This window comes from Microcebus murinus, chromosome 22 (genome assembly GCF_040939455.1).
Source record: "Microcebus murinus isolate Inina chromosome 22, M.murinus_Inina_mat1.0, whole genome shotgun sequence".
Lineage (NCBI taxonomy): Eukaryota > Metazoa > Chordata > Mammalia > Primates > Cheirogaleidae > Microcebus > Microcebus murinus.
In genome coordinates, this window is record NC_134125.1 from 23,822,810 (window position 1) to 23,840,355 (window position 17,546).

Below are 17,546 nucleotides of genomic sequence, written 5' to 3' on the forward strand. Positions count from 1 at the left end.
AAACATTTAATTCTCAATAAGCTGTGGAAAACGCCTTTCACAATTTCATCCCCACTTGTTCTTCAGGCTTCTTCGCTAGTGGCATAAACAAGCTACTGTTAAGCTGGTAAAACGGTGTCGATAGTGTAGTCACATACTTGTTTGAAATATAAACTAAGCTTTTGATTCAAAATCGGACATTTCTTATTTAATGATACTTTGACCTATTTATTTATTTATTTATTTATTTATTTATTTATTTATTTATTTATTTATTTATTTTATTTTATTTTTTTTTGAGACAGAGTCTCGATTTGTTGCCCAGGCTAGAGTGAGTGCCATGGCGTCAGCCTAGCTCACAGCAACCTCAAACTCCTGGGCTCAAGCGATCCTCCTGCCTCAGCCTCCCGAGTAGCTGGGACTACAGGCATGCGCCACCATGCCCAGCTGATTTTTTGTATATATTTTTAGTTGGCCAATTAATTTCTTTCTATTTATAGTAGAGGCAGGGTCTCGCTCTTGCTCAGGCTGGTTTCGAACTCCTGAACTCGAGCAATCCGCCCGCCTCGGCCTCCCAGAGAGCTAGGATTACAGGCGTGAGCCACCGCGCCTGGCCCTTGACCTTTTTTAGAAATAACTTTTTTTTTTTTTTTGAGACAAGGGTCTTGCTTGTTGCCCAGCCTGGAGTGCAATACTGTCATCATAGCTCACTGCAACCTCAAACTCCTGGGCTCAAGTGACCCTCCTGCTTCAGCCTCCTGTATAGCTAGGGCTACAGGTATGCACTGCCACACCTGGCTAATTTTTTTTTTTAAATTTTTTGTAGAGACAGGATCTCACTATAGCCCAAGCTGGTCTCAAACTCCTGGCCTCAAGTGATCCTTCTGCCTCCCAAAGCCAGGATTACAAGCATGAGCCACTATGCCTAGTCTGACCTTAATAGAAATACTTTTAAAAACATGTGCATTTAATGTAAATACTGATATATCAAGGGGAAGTTTATTTTTTTGGTGGGGGAGGCAGTCTAATTTTTATCCTCCTCTGGGTCTGGTTGCAAACACTGGCCAGGTTCAAGGAGGTTATAAGGGGTTTGCCCTCAGACAGCATTTCTGGGCCCTTTTCAGATTGATAAGAACCTGAAGTCACTAGAGCGGTGCCAGTCCCTAGAGGAGATTCAGCGGCTGTACGAAGCAGGTGACTACAAGGCTGTCGTGCAACTGCTCCGCCTCACTTTGTGCACCAGTGGATTTGACCGGGCCAAACACCTGGAGTTCATGACTTCTGTTCCTGAGAGGCCAGCCCAGCTGCTTCTGCTGCAGGTGTGTACTGCCAGTGTCCCTCACGCCTGCTCTTGTACCTTCTTTGCTTGCTTTGTGTCTTTATTCCCTGGAAGCTCTGAAGCTCTGAGGTAGCCCTCGAGAGCATATATATGGAAAGGAGAAGCAGAGTTAGAACCACCAACTCAGCCCCGAGGAAGATGCTAGTCAGATGATAGTCAAGACTGGAGGAAAGTTAGAGTCTAGGAGTGCAGGCAGTCCGGTTCAGTGTGGTTCAAGGTGAGCCCCACACTTGGCTCTGAACTTTTGCATGGCAGAGGAGGAAGGAAGAATGGTCCAGCGATCATATGTCCATCCACCCATTTGTTTATCTGTATCTTTTTTTTTTTATTGCTTTTTAAATTAGCTATTGAGTAGATATAAAAAGGGATAAAACATCTGTACAGTGTAAAGAATCAAGATAAAAACACACATACAATCCTGTAGTTGAAGAAAAAGAATACCATCATTGTGTTTGAAGCCACATGTGCCTTCCTGGCTCCTTCTGTCTCTGTTCTTCAGGAAGTAAACCCTTAATGAGAGCCCTCCAGGGAGCCAACAGCTGCTGGGCGCTGGGCAGTTAATCAGTCTCTCTGAGCCTTAGTTCCTCATCTCTAGGATGGGAGCAATCAGAGTCCTTATTTCAGGGGCCTTTTGTGGGGATCATATGAGTTATACGTGTTGACACTGTGCCTGGCATGCAGCAATTGCCACCATCCTCAAGAGTCAGCACAGAGACAAACGTGGAAGATAATACACTTAATGTGCTTGATGGCATTGGCTGGTCTGCAGTCCTGGCCCCTTATGCTTCATCTCACTAATCACATTATACTTATTATTTTACTGAGTGCTTCTCCTTCACTTTGAATAGAGAGTCTAGGCTTTTCCTAGGCTTTTTTGCTCAGATTACATGAGGCCTTTTAATCATTAACTTTCTTGAACTGGGAAATAGTAAAGAGGTACAACTGAGAACAAAGGGAAGCGTCTCAGCCTGGTGAAAAGGGAGGAAGGAGTGGTTTGGGGAAGGAGGGGGAAGAGGGGGCTCCAGCTCCTGGCAGAGGAGGTCAGTCAGGCCCAAGCTGAGATCTGGACGAGATGTGTCTGACCCGAGTTATGACAGCAGGCTGCAGGGTGGCCCAGCATGGCTGTGTGTGGGAGGGACAGCCAGGTGTGCCAGGGAGGAACTTGGTGGGGAGTAGGAGGGAAGAGACCAGCCCTCTCTGCCTCTGTAGGATGGCTCCAGGGCTCAGATGTTGTCTTGTTCCTGTTGTCATCTGGAACTGCTGGATGTTGGGGGGAATGCTCTATTGATGGGGAAGGAGCTGCTGCTTGGAGGGACAGGAGCAGCAATAAGGGCTAAGCCCAGGCTAGGCCACTTGCTATGGGAACTCCTGCTGTTTGTAAATAAGTGACTCCTGATTATTGCTCAATTTCCTATGGAGAGAGTACATTCTCATTGATTTGAAGTGTTTTTTGTATATTGAAGATATTAATCTTTTTATCAAGTCTTACAAATATTTTTCCTAGTTTGTTTGCTCTTAAATTGTGATTTTTGTTTATTTCTTTTTTGACATACAGAAGTTCTGAATATTTATATTGTCAAATCTTTTAGTGTTTTCAAACATTTGTGATTTTGTTCATACTGTTGTGTTTATTATACTTAGACAGGCTTTCCAAGACTTGAAAAAATTCATCCACTCGTTCCACACAGGCTCATCCTACCACAGGGTGCCTGCACTAGACAAGAGTTCTAGAGGTAGATGAGAGAGATAAAAGTGTATTTGCCTTTGTTTTCTCTGTTGCTGTTTTATGTTTTGCATTTAACTTGCTTTGGCTAGCTTTTCTGGAGTAGGGGGTGGGATTTGAAACACTTCCCTGTTGGTGCATGGTAGCTCCCTCTCCCAGTTCAGGCAAACTGCCTTTTATCCTCTTCAGTATAATTAATTTGCCTCTTGTTGAGTTGATTCTCAGTCCTTTGCTTGCTGTTTTGAGCTGGATCTTTTTGTTGGTCATTATATTTTGCACTTAGATTTCTACATTGCTGGTTTTCTTTTCTTTTTTTTTTTGAGACAGAGTCTCACTTTGTTGCCCAGGCTAGAGTGAGTGCCAGGGCATCAGCCTGGCTCACAGCAACCTCAATCTCCGTGGCTCAGCGATCCTACTGCCTCAGCCTCCTGAGTAGCTGGGACTACTGGCATGCGCCACCATACCCAGCTAATTTTTTGTATATATATTTTTAGTTGATCAATTAATTTATTTCTATTTATAGTAGAGACGGGGTCTCGCTCAGGCTGGTTTCGAACTCCTGACCTTGAGCAATCCGCCCGCCTCGGCCTCCCAAAATGCTAGGATTACAGGCGTGAGCCACCACGCCCGGCCTACATTGCTGGTTTGTAGGAACCCTATTTATTTATTTTATGGAGGCTGTTGGATAAGCTTGTTTTTTTTTTTTTTTTTTTTTAGAGATAGAGTCTTACTCTGTTGCCCAAGCTAGAGTACCGTGGTGTCAGCCTAGCTCACAGCAACCTCAAACTCCTGGGCTCAGGCAATCCTTCTAAGTAGCTGGGACTACAAGCATGCATCACCATGCCCAGCTAATTTTTTCTATTTTTAGTAGAGATGGGGTCTAGCTCTTGCTCAGGCTGGTCTCGGAACTCCTAAGCTCAAGCGATTCTCCCATCTCAGTTTCCCAGAGTGTTAGGATTATAGGCGTCAGCCACCACCCCCAGCCTGGAACCTTATTAATTTTTGCATGTTTATTTGGAATCTTGTTGCTTCACTGATTTCCCATCATTTCTGATTGTTTTCTGTTTGCTCTGTTTTGTTCTGTTTTGTTTGGGTAGACGATTGTGTTGCTCACAGTCAGTGGTAATTTGGTCTCGTTTGCTGGCAGTTATTCTTCTATTTAGTTCTTTCTGACCTTCAGCCCTGGGGATTATGTCATATTAGAGCACTGCTGACAGTCCTTGTTTTGTCCGTGACTTTCATGGAAACTCTGGCTGTAGTTTAAGGCCAATAGTCTTTATTCTGCTAGAAAATAATTCTCCACCCATAGTGTGTTTGGTGTTTTGACCAGGAGGAGTCAGCTTGGCCTTTGAACCCACATCGGTACCCTGTTGTTACCTTCGAACTCAGTGGCCTCCTGCTTAAGGGTGTTGGCTTTTTCTAAAGAAACAGAGGCCCTGTTTTCCTAGCACTTGAGGCCTACAAATTGAAGGAGATTTTGATCTGTGTTCAAATGTTGCAGCACAGTCCAAAGGCAGTTTTAGGCATTTCTGCCCCCACACCTGTTAGTGTCATCTCAGAGAGTAGCAGCTGCACGTGTCAAGATGAGCAGAAGCTGCTGCCAGGCCTGGGTTGTAGCGAGGCCAGAGCCTGATGAGGCACAGGGCAGCAGGGGTCTGTGGGTCTGACAAGCAGCCTGCCATATCTGTGTATTTGCAGACAGGCTGTTTCCCCATGTGCCAGCACAGTGATGAAAGAGGCAGAGATCCCAGGTGTTTAAATGGGTTGTATTCTAGGGCAAAAAAAAAAAAAAAAAAGCTTTGCAAAAATTGGTGGCTTCCAAATAGGAGCTTCTTTTTTTTTTTCTATTGAGATAGAGTCTTACTCTGCTGCTCAGGCTGGAGTGCAGTGGCTTGATCATAGCTCACTGCAACCTCAAACTCTCGGGCTCAAGCAATCCTCATGTCTCAGCCTCTCAAGTAGCTGGGACTACAGGTGCATGCCACCATGCCTGGCTTTTTTTGTTTTTTTTTTGGTTTTTGTAGAGATGGGGTTGCCCAGGCTTGTGTCAAACTCCTGGCCTCCAGCCATCTCCCCACTTCATCCTCCCAGAGTGCTGGGATTACAGGCATGAGCTACCACAGCTGGCTAGGAACTTTTAAAATAGAAATAGCAGTTCTATGTGGTGTTCTGAGAGCTCCTCCATGTGCTGGGCTCTGTGCTGAGTTTGATATGACCATAAACTCATTTAATGCTCATGGCACTTCTGAGAGGACGACACTGTGGCCAAGGATCAGATGAACTAATACCTTGGGCCCACCAGTACACCTGGGGCGGAGGGGACTCACAGAATGATGACTTAAGTGCTGCCTGGTCAGTTGCACCTGGTGTGGCCTCAGCTCAGGCCCTCCTCCTCTGAGACAGTCCCTCCCTGGCAGCCTGCCCTTGCCCTTCCAGAGCCCTGGCACTGGATGGGCGTGGTGGCTCTGGGGAGAGCTGATAGAAGTACTGGACTCCCTGTGGCTGGCTCTGAAGTCTCATTCCCAGTGCTCCAGCTTTATAAATTGGGAACAGGAGGCATCTTTCTGCTAGGCCCTGGCTAGTGGCATGCTGTGCTGCCATTGCGTACAGGTCACCATCTTGCCCTCCCAGGCACTCAATGCTGTATGTGGCCTACACTGCACAGGGGTTGGGAGCGTGCTTCCCTTCCTTTTGCACTGCGCCTTATCTCTTTCCCCCCAGCTCTCCCATCTCAGGCCTGAGGCCCAGGTGTGCTGAGCTCACAGTGCACCTTCTGCCTGGCTTCTTCCCATGCTCAGGACTCCCTGCTCCGGCTGAAGGACTACCAGCAGTGTTTCGAGTGTTCCGACGTGGCTCTGAATGAGGCTGTCCAGCAGATGGTGAACTCAAGTGAGGCTGCAGCCAAGGAGGAATGGGTAGCCACAGTGACCCAGCTGCTGATGGGCATTGAGCAGGCACTCTCCGCAGACAGCAGTGGCAGCATCCTGAAGGAGTCATCCTCTGCTACCAGCCTCGTCCGTCTCACCAATAACCTCATCCAGGTGACTCCCAGCTCCTTCTCACCCTGTCCTGTCCCCGCAGACGTGTCTCTAACGTCCCCCCTCTTCAGTAGTTCCTGGCTTTCGTTGCTAGTTAGACAACCTAAAGGGGACATGTTGGCCCCTCTGGCTAGAACTCTCAGGCTCTAAGGAGGTGGCTGTGCATAGGCTGCAAACCTTCCTAGGGCTTGTTGGGTCTGTCAGGGGTTAGAGATGATGTAGCACTTGGCGCCGCAGGGTTCTTCCAGATGGCCCACGCCAGAGGGGAGGAAACAGGCTCAGAGGCGAGGCTATGGTCTAGCTGCATTGAACCTGAGCCACAATAGGGGCTAGAGCCCAGGCCAGGGCTCTCTTCTACCCCATGCTGTCCTGGCACTTCCAGCTGAGGGGTGGTCACAGCACCCTGCATTGTCAGGCAGGCTTTGAGGCAGAGCACCTTCCTCTGAGCCACTCTCAGCTCTCTCCTCATCTTTTGCCCAGGCCATCGGCAAGTCCTGCCAAATCCACATCCTTAACAACTCCAGGTTTTGTTTCTGTTATCCTTGTCATTCTGTAGTACTGCAGGTTATTGCTGTCTCTTGCTTGAACTGTGGCAGCAGTTCTCCCCCAGTCCTCCTCTACCTTCCAGTCCAGCCCCTGTCCTGCTGCAGAGGTTACCTTTCCAAAATGGAAATATGAGTGTGCTCCCTCCTCGCTTATAACCCATCATATTCCCTCCAGGTTGTCTGTTGCCTAAGGTGCACTGAACCCCTAGCCTGCTGTCTCTTCCGCTTCTTTGGCTACAGCCCTCCTGACTGCCCTCTTGGGCTCCTGGCAGCATTTCTGTTCTCTGTGCCCGGGCCCTGCCCTCTGTGGGTGTTGGGTACACCACAGCCACTCACCCCTCTTATGTGAGCCCCTGGGCTGCCTTTGCTCTCGTTGCAGCAGCCATACTACTGATCCTTAGCACTCGTGTAGCTTGTCCGTGGCTCTCTTCCCCCTGGGCTGTCAGTTCCTCCGTGTCCTGTTCACAGGACCCAGCACACAGTAAGTGCTGAGGGCATTAGTAACTACACATGGCGTGAGGCAGGATGGTGTTACTCTGTCATTGAATATTGGGGGGCTCTGTCTAATTACATACTGGGGAACTGCTAGGTCAGTGCTCCCAGATCAGAATGCTGGGAATGGGCGGGCAGGATGCCCTAGGTCCCCAAGAAGCTCCCTGCCTACCTCTAATCTGCCCTTAGGGCTCATCGTGGGAGGGCAGGGGGCAGAGCTGGCCTTGCTGTGACATCCCTGGTATCCCCGCCACTCACCAGGTCGTCGACTGCAGCATGGCCGTGCAGGAGGAGGCCAAGGAGCCTCATGTCTCCTCAGTGCTGCCCTGGATCATTCTGCATCGGATCATTAGACAAGAGGAAGACACCTTCCGCTCCCTGTGCCACCAGCAGCAGCTCCAGAACCCAGCAGAAGAAGGTATGCACAGGCAGCGGGTAAGGTGGGGATGGGCACTGACCCCTGTATCCTTGCCCCTGGCCTCTGTCCCAGGGCCCTGGGGCTTTATCCAGGTGCTGTAAGTGTGTTTGGGGCTCAGTATGACAGGATTTTGCATGCGCTTGGACACAGGCAGAGATGTGTCCCTGTTTCCTCCCTCAGGGAGCTCACTGTGCAGTGGACACACGAGGTGTGGTAGTGTGGAGTGTTGCACGGCTGGTGCAGATGGCAGCGTGAAGGGAATGACAGTGAGGCAAGGGCTTACATGGAGGACTTGTACCTGTTAACTCCTTTAATCCCCACAACAGTCCCAAGGCACAGGATGCTGAGGGTAGCATGGAGTGGACACAGGGTCCACGTCCCAACTGTTGCTTCTTGTCTATGTGACCTTGGGCAAACCTCTACTTCCCCAACATCCATACTGGGAATAATGGTACCTACCTCAGAGGGTTATTACAAGGATGAAAGAAAATAATAAAGCCGAGGTAATCACTTTGTAGCTTTCCACATGTACAGGTTAAGTAAATTTTTATGCCTTTTTTCCAAAAATAAATAAATAAAGCCATGAATCTCCATGACTGATCAGTGCCTGGTACATGGTGGGTGCTGGGTGATGAGTAGACAGTCATCACCCAGCTGGAGAGGGCACTTGAGCTGTGGTCAGTGCAATAGTAGAAAATGTGCTAAATTAAAGAAACTACAACACAACAACAGTTGAATGACACTTAAAGCCAAGATCCCCTATAACCTATCAAGTGGATCTCTTTTTTTTTCCTTGCATTTGCTGTTCAGACTTGGCCTAATACACATTTTTTTGTTTGTTTGGGTTGGTTTTTTTTTTCTTTTTTTGGTAGACATGGGGTCTCACTATTGCCCAGGCTGGTCCTGGACTCCTGGACTCAAGCGATCCTCCTGCCTCAGCCTCCCAAAGGGCTGGCATTACAGGCGTAAGCCACCACACCCAATCTTTATCTACTTTTTATATAGTTATGATATTAATATGTGTATTTATGCATTTATTCACCCAGCTTAAAATTAAATTTATGGAGGATTTTTCCTCAGTAATTTGTTACATAAGAAAATGGGAAGGAGAGAAAGTCATCCCTGTTCCAACTGCCCAGAGAAACCTGAGTTAATGTGTGATTTGCCTCCTTCCGTTTATTCTGTCTGTATCATTGTGTTTACTGCGCAGGTATTTGTCAGCTGCTCACTACCTGTCAGGCCTCTGTGAGTAAGACACCTGTGGCCTTCACAGGTTTGTTGTTGGGGAGACAGATCAGATACTGAACAGCACCAAGCCAGGGTGGCTGGCTGAGAGGAGGGCACCTGACATCCCTCCTCAGCCCCTGGTGTGGGTTGGGCTGAGCCTGATGGAAGAGCAGGAGCAGAGAAGGACACTGGGGTGTTGGGCACTCAAGGGAGCTGCATGTTGGCCAGGAGAGCTGGGCCATGGGGCTTGGACAAGGGAGGAGGGGCCAGTCTACAAAAGTCTTTTACACTCTGTTTTGTAAAGCTGCTTCATTTTGCTCCATTGTCTTAGTCATGCTTATGAGAGGTGTGTGCTCTACTGAACCCTACCCCTGCTGAACCCTTAGGATGGCTGCAGTATTTCTTTCTTATGGGTCAAACTGTGCTGAACACCTCTTGCATACCTTTTTGTTTCTGCTCAATTGATTTTTTTTTTTTAGCATAAATTTCTAGGAATGAAGAGCTTTAAAATTCTTGTGAAATAGTACCTCATTGTTCTCCAAAAGGATTTTAGTGGTGAAAGATTTTAAGTTTTACAGCTCTAAGTGTTTATTATTTTTCTTTTCTTTTTTTTTTTGAGACAGAGTCTCACTTTGTTGCCCAGGCTAGAGTGAGTGCCATGGCGTCAGCCTAGCTCACAGCAACCTCAAACTCCTGGGCTCAAGCAATCCTGCCTCAGCCTCCTGAGTAGCTGGGACTACAGGCATGCACCACCATGCCCGGCTAATTTTTTGTATATATATTTTTAGTTGGCCAATTAATTTCTTTCTATTTTTAGTAGACATGGGGTCTCGCTCAGGGTGGTTTCGAACTCCTGACCTCAAGCAATCCGCCCGCCTCGGCCTCCCACAGTGCTAGGATTACAGGCGTGAGCCACCACGCCCGGCCTATTATTTTTCTTATAAAAATAACACAAAAAGACTTCTGGATGATTGAGATTCCCCTTTTCCCTAAAATTAATTATGCAAACAAAGAATAGTTTTTAAAAAACTACCAGCAGATTAACAAGGATAAAGGAAGAGTCAAATGCCTTAGACTTTGAAAAGTACACCAAGGAAAAAAGTAAACGTTTCTGGTGGACTGGCAGCAGATGTAATTCTCTCTGCTCCTGTCCCTGGAGTAGGAGAACTGAAGGAAGATGATAAGTTGACCAAGTCCTGGGAAATATTCTTTTTTTTCCTTTTGAGACAGAGTCTCTGTTGCCCGGGTTAGAGTGCCATGGCCTCAGCCTAGCTCACAGCAACCTCAAACTCCGGGGCTCAAGCAATCCTCCTGCCTCAGCCTCCAGAGTAGCTGGGACTACAGGCGTGTGGCACCATGCCCGGCTGATTTTTTCTATATATTTTTAGTTGTCCAGATAATTTCTTCCTTTTTTTATTTTTAGTAGAGACGGGATCTCGCTCAGGCTGATTTTGAACTCCTGACCTTGAGTGATCCTCCCGCCTCGGCCTCCCAGAGTGCTAGGATTATAGGAAATATTCTTAATATCCTCTGATTTGTGGAAAGTGGGCCAAGGGGAAAGCCCCTCCATATTTCCCTGAGTCTGAGCAGAGGCAGGAAGGGCTGCTGGGTCCTGCCATCTTCCAGTGACAAGACTAAGTTCAGGGAAGAGGCCCAGGGATAAAACATATTTCTGGCTGGGTGGTGAGGGGCCTGGTGAGGACACTTTCACATATGGGGTTCTCTGGAAGCAGACTCTGAGACAGGGTTTATTAGGAAGGTAGAGGAAGCAGGATTGGGCAGAGGGGGAAGTCAAACTCTAATGAAGGCCTGACATAGCCTCAGCCAACCTGGCAGGGAGCTCTCAAGCAAAAGTTGCCCATCAGATCTGTCCCACCATGTTGGACTCAAGTAGCTAGGGCTTTTTCCTCCCATCTCACTCAGTCACTGGATGTGGGCTCCCACAGGAAGTGTGTGACCTTGGGTGAGGCTATTTCCTCAGCTGCAGCAGACCCTGAAGGAACTGACAGTTGGAGGCTGTCTGCTGACTGCACTCCTCTCAACAGCCAGCAATCCTACCTTAAAGGGAGACCTCAGAAAAAAGAACAAAACCTAAGTTCTCCAGCAAGGAGTGTATGCAACCCTAGCCAAGCTATCTTTCTTCCTCTACCACTGCAGGCACAGAGGTAGAATCAAAATTATAGGTTTAAGGAAGAGACAAATTGGTCTCATATTATGTGGGAGAGTACCACAGAAAATTCATCCACGATATATTTATCAGAGCACTTAGTCTAGGGGAGCTGCACAAGCAACCATGAGCAGGATAGAAAGAAATGACATGGTGAGTGTGCTGACATTATAGCCCATCCCCCATCTGGGTGGGGAACAAAAAGGAAAGAGTGGATATAGGGTGTAAAAAACCAGATGAACTCAGTCTGGAAGAAAACATACACCAATGAAGAGTGGTAGAGTCTCTCTGTATGTGGTTTGTATAAAAAAAAATTATTAAAAATTTTTAGCAGGGCCGGGCGCGGTCATTCACACCTATAATCCTAGCACTCTGGGAGGCCGAGGTGGGCGGATCGATCGAGGTCAGGAGTTCGAAACCAGCCTGAGCAAGAGCGAGACCCCATCTGTACTAAAAATAGAAACAAATTAATTGGCCAACTAATAATACATAGAAAAAATTAGCCAGGCATGGTGGCGCATGCCTGTAGTCCCAGCTACTTGGGAGGCTGAGGCAGGAGGATTGCTTGAGCCCAGGAGTTTGAGGTTGCTGTGAGCTAGGCTGACACCACTGTACTCTAGCCCAGGCAACAGGGTGAGACTCTGTCTCAAAAAAAAAAAAAAAATTTGAAAGCTGATAAACAGAATGAAATGAAAAATTGCAGAACTGTGGGAAAAAACTGCAAACCATATCTCACCATTATAAATTCATAAATGCAAACAGCAAGGGACAGAATGAAAATGACACACTGAAACGAGTACATGCGATTAAGAGCTAAGAGCACTGGCGGGAAGATGGTAGGTGTGGAGGGCAAAGATGGTGCAGTGTAAGGATAGGTAGTGCTCTGATGGAAAGACTCCAGCAATGGAGCAGGAGCAGCATCAAGATCAAATATAGGACAATTTCTCTGAATTGTAGTGAAAACCAATAGATTCAAAAAGTACAGTATATCTCAGGAAGATCAAATATAGGACAATTTCTCTGAATTGTAGTGAAAACCAATAGATTCAAAAAGTACAGTATATCTCAGGAAGAATTGATATATTGCAATCTGTATCCAGCACATCCTGGTTAAGGATCTACTTTAAGGCTGGGTGCAGTAGCTCTCACCTATAATCCTAGCCCTCTGGGAGGCTGAGGCAGGAGGATCACTGACCAGCCTGAGCAAGAATGAGACCCCATCTCTACTAAAAATAGAAAAATAAATAAATAAGCCAAGCGTGGTAGTATGTGCCTGTACTGTGTTTCCCTGAAAATAAGACCTACCCATAAAATAAGCCCTAGCAGGATTTCTAAGCATTTGCGCAATATAAGCCCTACCCCGAAAATAAGACCTAGCGATGGGCGTGGCTGCGCAGTGTATCTGCACAACCCATGCATTTCGTCGTGGAGCTGTAAAGACAATGAGCAGCCCTTCTCGTCTGCCCCATCGTGACAGCTACTATCTAGAGGTGACCAGAAAGGTGCAGGCAGCCCCACCAACAAGGTTGGCTCCCCCTGTCAGGTCCCGGCCGTCCTGTGTGTGCTGCAAGCTGAGGCTTTGAGGGGAAAATAACACATTCCCTGAAAATAAACCCTAGGGTGTCTTCTTGAGGAAAAATAAATATAAGACCCTGTCTTATTTTCGGGGAAACGTAGTCTCAGCTACTTGGGAGGCTGAAGCAGGAGGATTGCTTGAGCCCAGGAGTTTGAGGTTGCTGTGAGCTAGGCTGATGCCATAGTACTCTAGCCCGGGCAACAGAGCAAGATTCTGTCTCGAAAAAAAAGATATACTTTAAGGATAAAAATTATTTTGGTTTCTAAACTAAAAAAGCAATTTTTCTTCTCCGTGGAACAAAAAAACGAGACTCATCTCAGGTCTCTCTGTAGCAGCATTCAGTGCAGTTGGGATGATGTCTGTAAGTCTACCCTGTTCTCAAGGAAAGAAAGCATGACCTAGACATCCAGCCAAGTTGTTTGTAATTATAGAGGTGACAGACATTTACAGACAAGACTCCAGCTCCCATGAGCGCTTCTTAAAAACACTTCTGGAGGATGAAGTCAGTAAACAAATGTGAGTCAGAATGAAAGTCATGGGAAATAATTTTTGATGAGCACTTAATCTATTTAAAATTGGAATTGAAAGCATCTGGGCTAATTATGGTTGCAGAGAAGACCAGAAATGTTATGAATCTTGAATTTCTACAAATAATATATGCAACAAAATTGAAAGGTAGGGAGAAAGGAGGAAGTATTACAAAGCTAATCACTGATCTTTTATAACCGTTATAACTGATCTTTTATACCCTTGAAAATGGAAACTAAAAGACCCATAAAAACTGGAGTGTCTTGAACTTCTTAATGATTTTCTGACCTTTTTTTCTGTAAAACCAGTGCTTATCATACTTTTTGGCTGGGGTTGACCAATAGTAAAAAGTACAAAATAAATTTTATTAAAGAAACTTATTTCTACTGGGTGTGATACCTTCTAGTATTTTCTGTTCTGATGTGTTCTGTCCTAATCCACTCTAAAAGTGCTCGCTGTAAGTCACTAATGGGTTATGGCCCAGAGTTTCCAAAATACAAAGGGATCTTTAAGGAACTAATAAGAGTGACCATACATTTAAATTCAGTAGTAGTTCTTTTTTCTTCTGTTTTTTTTTTTCTTTTGTAATATTCAGGTAGACCTAAATGTAAGAATTTTTAAGTTAAGAAAAGGTATGCATAGTTTGGGTTCCATTGTTATAAGTTATTTGTTTCTTTCAAAATGCCTCATGTATGCACTAGAAGGGTACTTCTAGTGATATTCACTAGATGTCAGCATTGGTTCTCTGGGGGCTGGTGTTTTGGTGGGTGAAGTGTTCCTTTTTGGTTTTCCTGTATGGTTTGGATTATTTTTGATAAGCATGTATTGCTTTAGTAAAGCTGATTCAGTCATTATTTTAAAAAACAAAAAGATAAAAAAGGATGAAAAATCTGTGGCCACCTTGATAAAGACAGAAAAGCCCCCCAGAAAGGCTGGGCGTGGTGGCTCATACCTATAATCCTAGCACTTTGGGAGGCCAAGGCGGGAGGATTGCTTGAGGCCAGGAGTTCCAGACCAGCCTGAGCAATATAGTGAGACCTTGTCTCTATAAAAAATTTTAAAAAATTAACTGAGTGTGGTGGTGTGTGCCTGTAGTCCTAGCTACTTGAGAGGCTTGAGGCAGGAGGATTGCTTGAGCCCAGGAGCTTGAGGCTGCAGTGAGCTATGATTGCACTTCAGCCTGAGCGACAGAGCAAGATCCTATCTCCAAAAAAAGAAAACAACATCAAAAAGAAGAGACTGAGCCGGGCGCGGTGGCTCACGCCTGTAATCCTAGCACTCTGGGAGGCTGAGGCGGGCGGATTGCTCGAGGTCAGGAGTTCGAAACCAGCCTGAGCAAAAGCAAGACCCCGTCTCTACTATAAATAGAAACAAATTAATTGGCCAACTAATATATATAGAAAATTAGCCGGGCATGGTGGCACATGCCTGTAGTCCCAGCTACTCGGGAGGCTGAGGCAGAAGGATTGCTTGAGCCCAGGAGTTTGAGGTTGCTGTGAACTAGGCTGACGCCACGGCACTCACTCTAGCCTGGGCAACAGAGGGAGACTCTGTCTCAAAAAAAAAATAAATAAAAAAAAAAAAAAAAAAAAAAAGAAGAGACTGAACCCTGAAGCCCACCTGCAGGTACACATGTTCCCGCACTAACTCTGCGTCTGTTGGTCTGGGTTTTCCCCAGGGATGTCGGAGACGCCCATGCTCCCATCCTCCCTCATGCTACTCAACACAGCCCACGAGTATTTGGGCAGGAGGTCCTGGTGCTGCAATTCAGACGGGGCTCTGCTGCGATTCTATGTGAGTGCTTTCTACCATGCCGTGAGTGGCCAGTGCGGGGCTAGGGTGGGAGTTCGGGGTGAGGAGGAACAGAGCTGTGCTGGCACCCTTGGGCTTGTTTGGCCTTCTCCTGAAATGGGGCTCACTGTGCTGCTTTGACTGATTTTATTTATGTGACTACATAAACTTGCCAGAAAGTCTGAACTTGAATGCAGCTGAGATTCAGGGTGTTCTGGGCCTGGCCTTGAACAACAGGTGGTTTTAGATCCACTCATAATTATGGAGTCTGTCACTAGTCAGACACAGGGCTAAGCCCTGCAATAGTAATTTTAGAAATAATAGCCACATTCACCACTACCACCTTCTATTGAGCCCTGTTTGCCAAGCACCACTTGTTATGCCAGGTATTAGTTGCCCAGTCCATACCTATTACATCCAGTCAGTCAGTAAATGATTAGTGAGCAAAGATAGGCTTCCTGACACTTGCCAGCTGTGATTGGCGGTAGCTCCTTGGGATTACTACGGATAAGCAGTGCGAACTCTGCCCCCAGACCTTGCTGTTCAATGGGAGGCCAAACAGCACACAGACAAGCTATAGAACACCAAGTGTTCTGGATGTACCAAGAGGAGTGTCCAACCTAGACTGTAATGTGGATTCCTAAAGTTTTGTTGGAACATAGCCACGCCCATTCATTTACATTTTACTGTGGCTGCTTTTCAATACAGTGGCAGAATCGATTAACTGTGGTAAAGTCTATATGGCCTGAAAAGCCTAAGATATTTACTTTCTCTGGACATTTGAGAGAAAGTTTGCCATCCCATACTCTGTACCTCCTCTCTTCTAGCATGCTATATATAGTAATTTTCTCATTTATTTTATTATGTGTCTCTCTTTCACTGAAATGTAATTTCTGAGAGAGTAGAGGTTTTTGTTAGTTTTTTTTTCTTTACTTTTTTATTTCGGCATATTATGGGGGTACAAATTTTAAGGTTTCAATAAATACCCTTTCCCCCCTCTCCCCACAAGTCTGAGTTTCCAGCATGACCATCCCCCAGATGGTGCACATCTCACTCATTATGTATGTATGTACCCACCCCCCTCCCCCCTCCCACCTACCCAATACCCTATTACTGTAGTACCTATGTGTCCACTTAGGTGCTGTTCAGTTAGTACCAGTTTGCTGGTGAGTATATGTGGTGCTTGTTTTTCCATTCTTGGGATACTTCACTTAGTAGTATGGGTTCCAGCTCTAACCAGGAAAATATAAGATGCGCTATATCACCGTTGTTTCTTAGAGCTGAATACTATTCCATGGTATACATATACCACATTTTATTAATCCATTCTTGGATTGATGGGCACTTGGGCTGTTGCCACAGCCTTACAATTATGAATTGTGCTGCTATAAACATTCCAGTGCAGGTGTCCTTTTGTAGAGTGTCATTGGATCTTTTGGGTAGATGCCCAGTAATGGGATTGCTGGATCAAATGGTAGATTCACTTGTATCGCTTTAAGATATCTCCATATTGCTTTCCACAGAGGTTGAACTAGTTTGCAGTCCCACCAGCAGTGTAGGAGTGGCCCACTCTTTCCGCATCCACGCCAGCATTTATTGTTTGGAGACTTTTTGATAAAGGCCATTCTCACTGGAGTTAAGTGATATCTCATTGTAGTTTTGATTTGCATTTCACTGATGATTAGAGATGTTGAGCATTTTTTCATATGTTTGTTGGCCATTCTTCTGTCTTCTTTAGAAAATTTCTGTTCAAGTCCTTTGCCCACTTTTTAATAGGGTTATTTGATTTTTTCTTGCTGATTTTTGTGAATTCTAAGTATATTCTAGTTATCAACCCCTTATCAGATGTGTAAGATGCAAAAATTTTCTCCCATTCTGTAAGTTGTCTGTTTACTTTCATGACTGTTTCTTTGGTTGTGCAGAAGCTTTGTAGTTTGATCATGTCCCATTTATTTATTTTTGTTGCTGCTGTGATTGCCTTTGGGGACTTCTTCATAAACTCTTTGCCTAGGCCGGTGTCCAGAAGAGTGTTTCCAACATTTTCCTCTAGAATTCTAATAGTTTCATACCTTAGGTTTTAAGTCTGTTATACAGCGTGAGTTGATTTTTGTGAGAGGTGAAAGGTGTGGGTCCTGCTTTAGCCTTCTACAGGTGGCTATCCAGTTTTCCCAGCACCATTTATTGAAAAGGGATTCTTTTCCCCAGCGTAAGTTTTTGTCTGCTTTGTCAGAGATTAGATGGCTATATGAGGATGGTTTTATATCAGGATTCTCACATCTGTTCCACTGGTCAATATTCCTATTTTTGTGCCAACACCATATTGATTTAATTACTACAGCTTTGTAGTATAGTTTGATAACTGGCATATTAATACCACCCATTTTGTTTTTGTTGCCTAGAATTGCTCTTGATATTCGGGGTCTTCTTTGGTTCCATATGAAGCGTAAAATTATTTTTTCTGTATCTGTGAAGAATGCTGATGGGATTTTAATCGGTATTGCATTGAATCTGTAGATAAGTTTGGGTAGTATAGACATTTTGATGATATTGAGTCTACCAATCCACGAGCATGGTATGGATTTCCATCTGTTTACATCCTCTGCTATTTCCTTCCTCAGTGTTTCATAGTTCTCCCTGTAGAGGTCTTTTACGTCCTTGGTTAAGTATATTCCTAGGTACTTTAATTTCTTTGTTGCTATTGTGAAGGGAATTGAGTCTTTGAT

General features: G+C 45.5%; 1 protein-coding gene across 2 annotated transcripts in view; it reads left to right on the forward strand.

Moving 5' to 3' along the window:
* Window positions 1-17,546, forward strand: part of CABIN1 (calcineurin binding protein 1) — a 170,931-nt gene that overhangs the window by 50,261 nt on the left and 103,124 nt on the right. For both annotated transcript variants that reach the window (XM_012749260.2, XM_075996734.1), the window contains 4 exons: window positions 1,104-1,298; window positions 5,840-6,082; window positions 7,378-7,534; window positions 14,711-14,826. In XM_012749260.2, coding sequence (XP_012604714.1) covers window positions 1,104-1,298; window positions 5,840-6,082; window positions 7,378-7,534; window positions 14,711-14,826 — 711 coding nt within the window. The remainder of the gene's footprint in view (window positions 1-1,103; window positions 1,299-5,839; window positions 6,083-7,377; window positions 7,535-14,710; window positions 14,827-17,546) is intronic.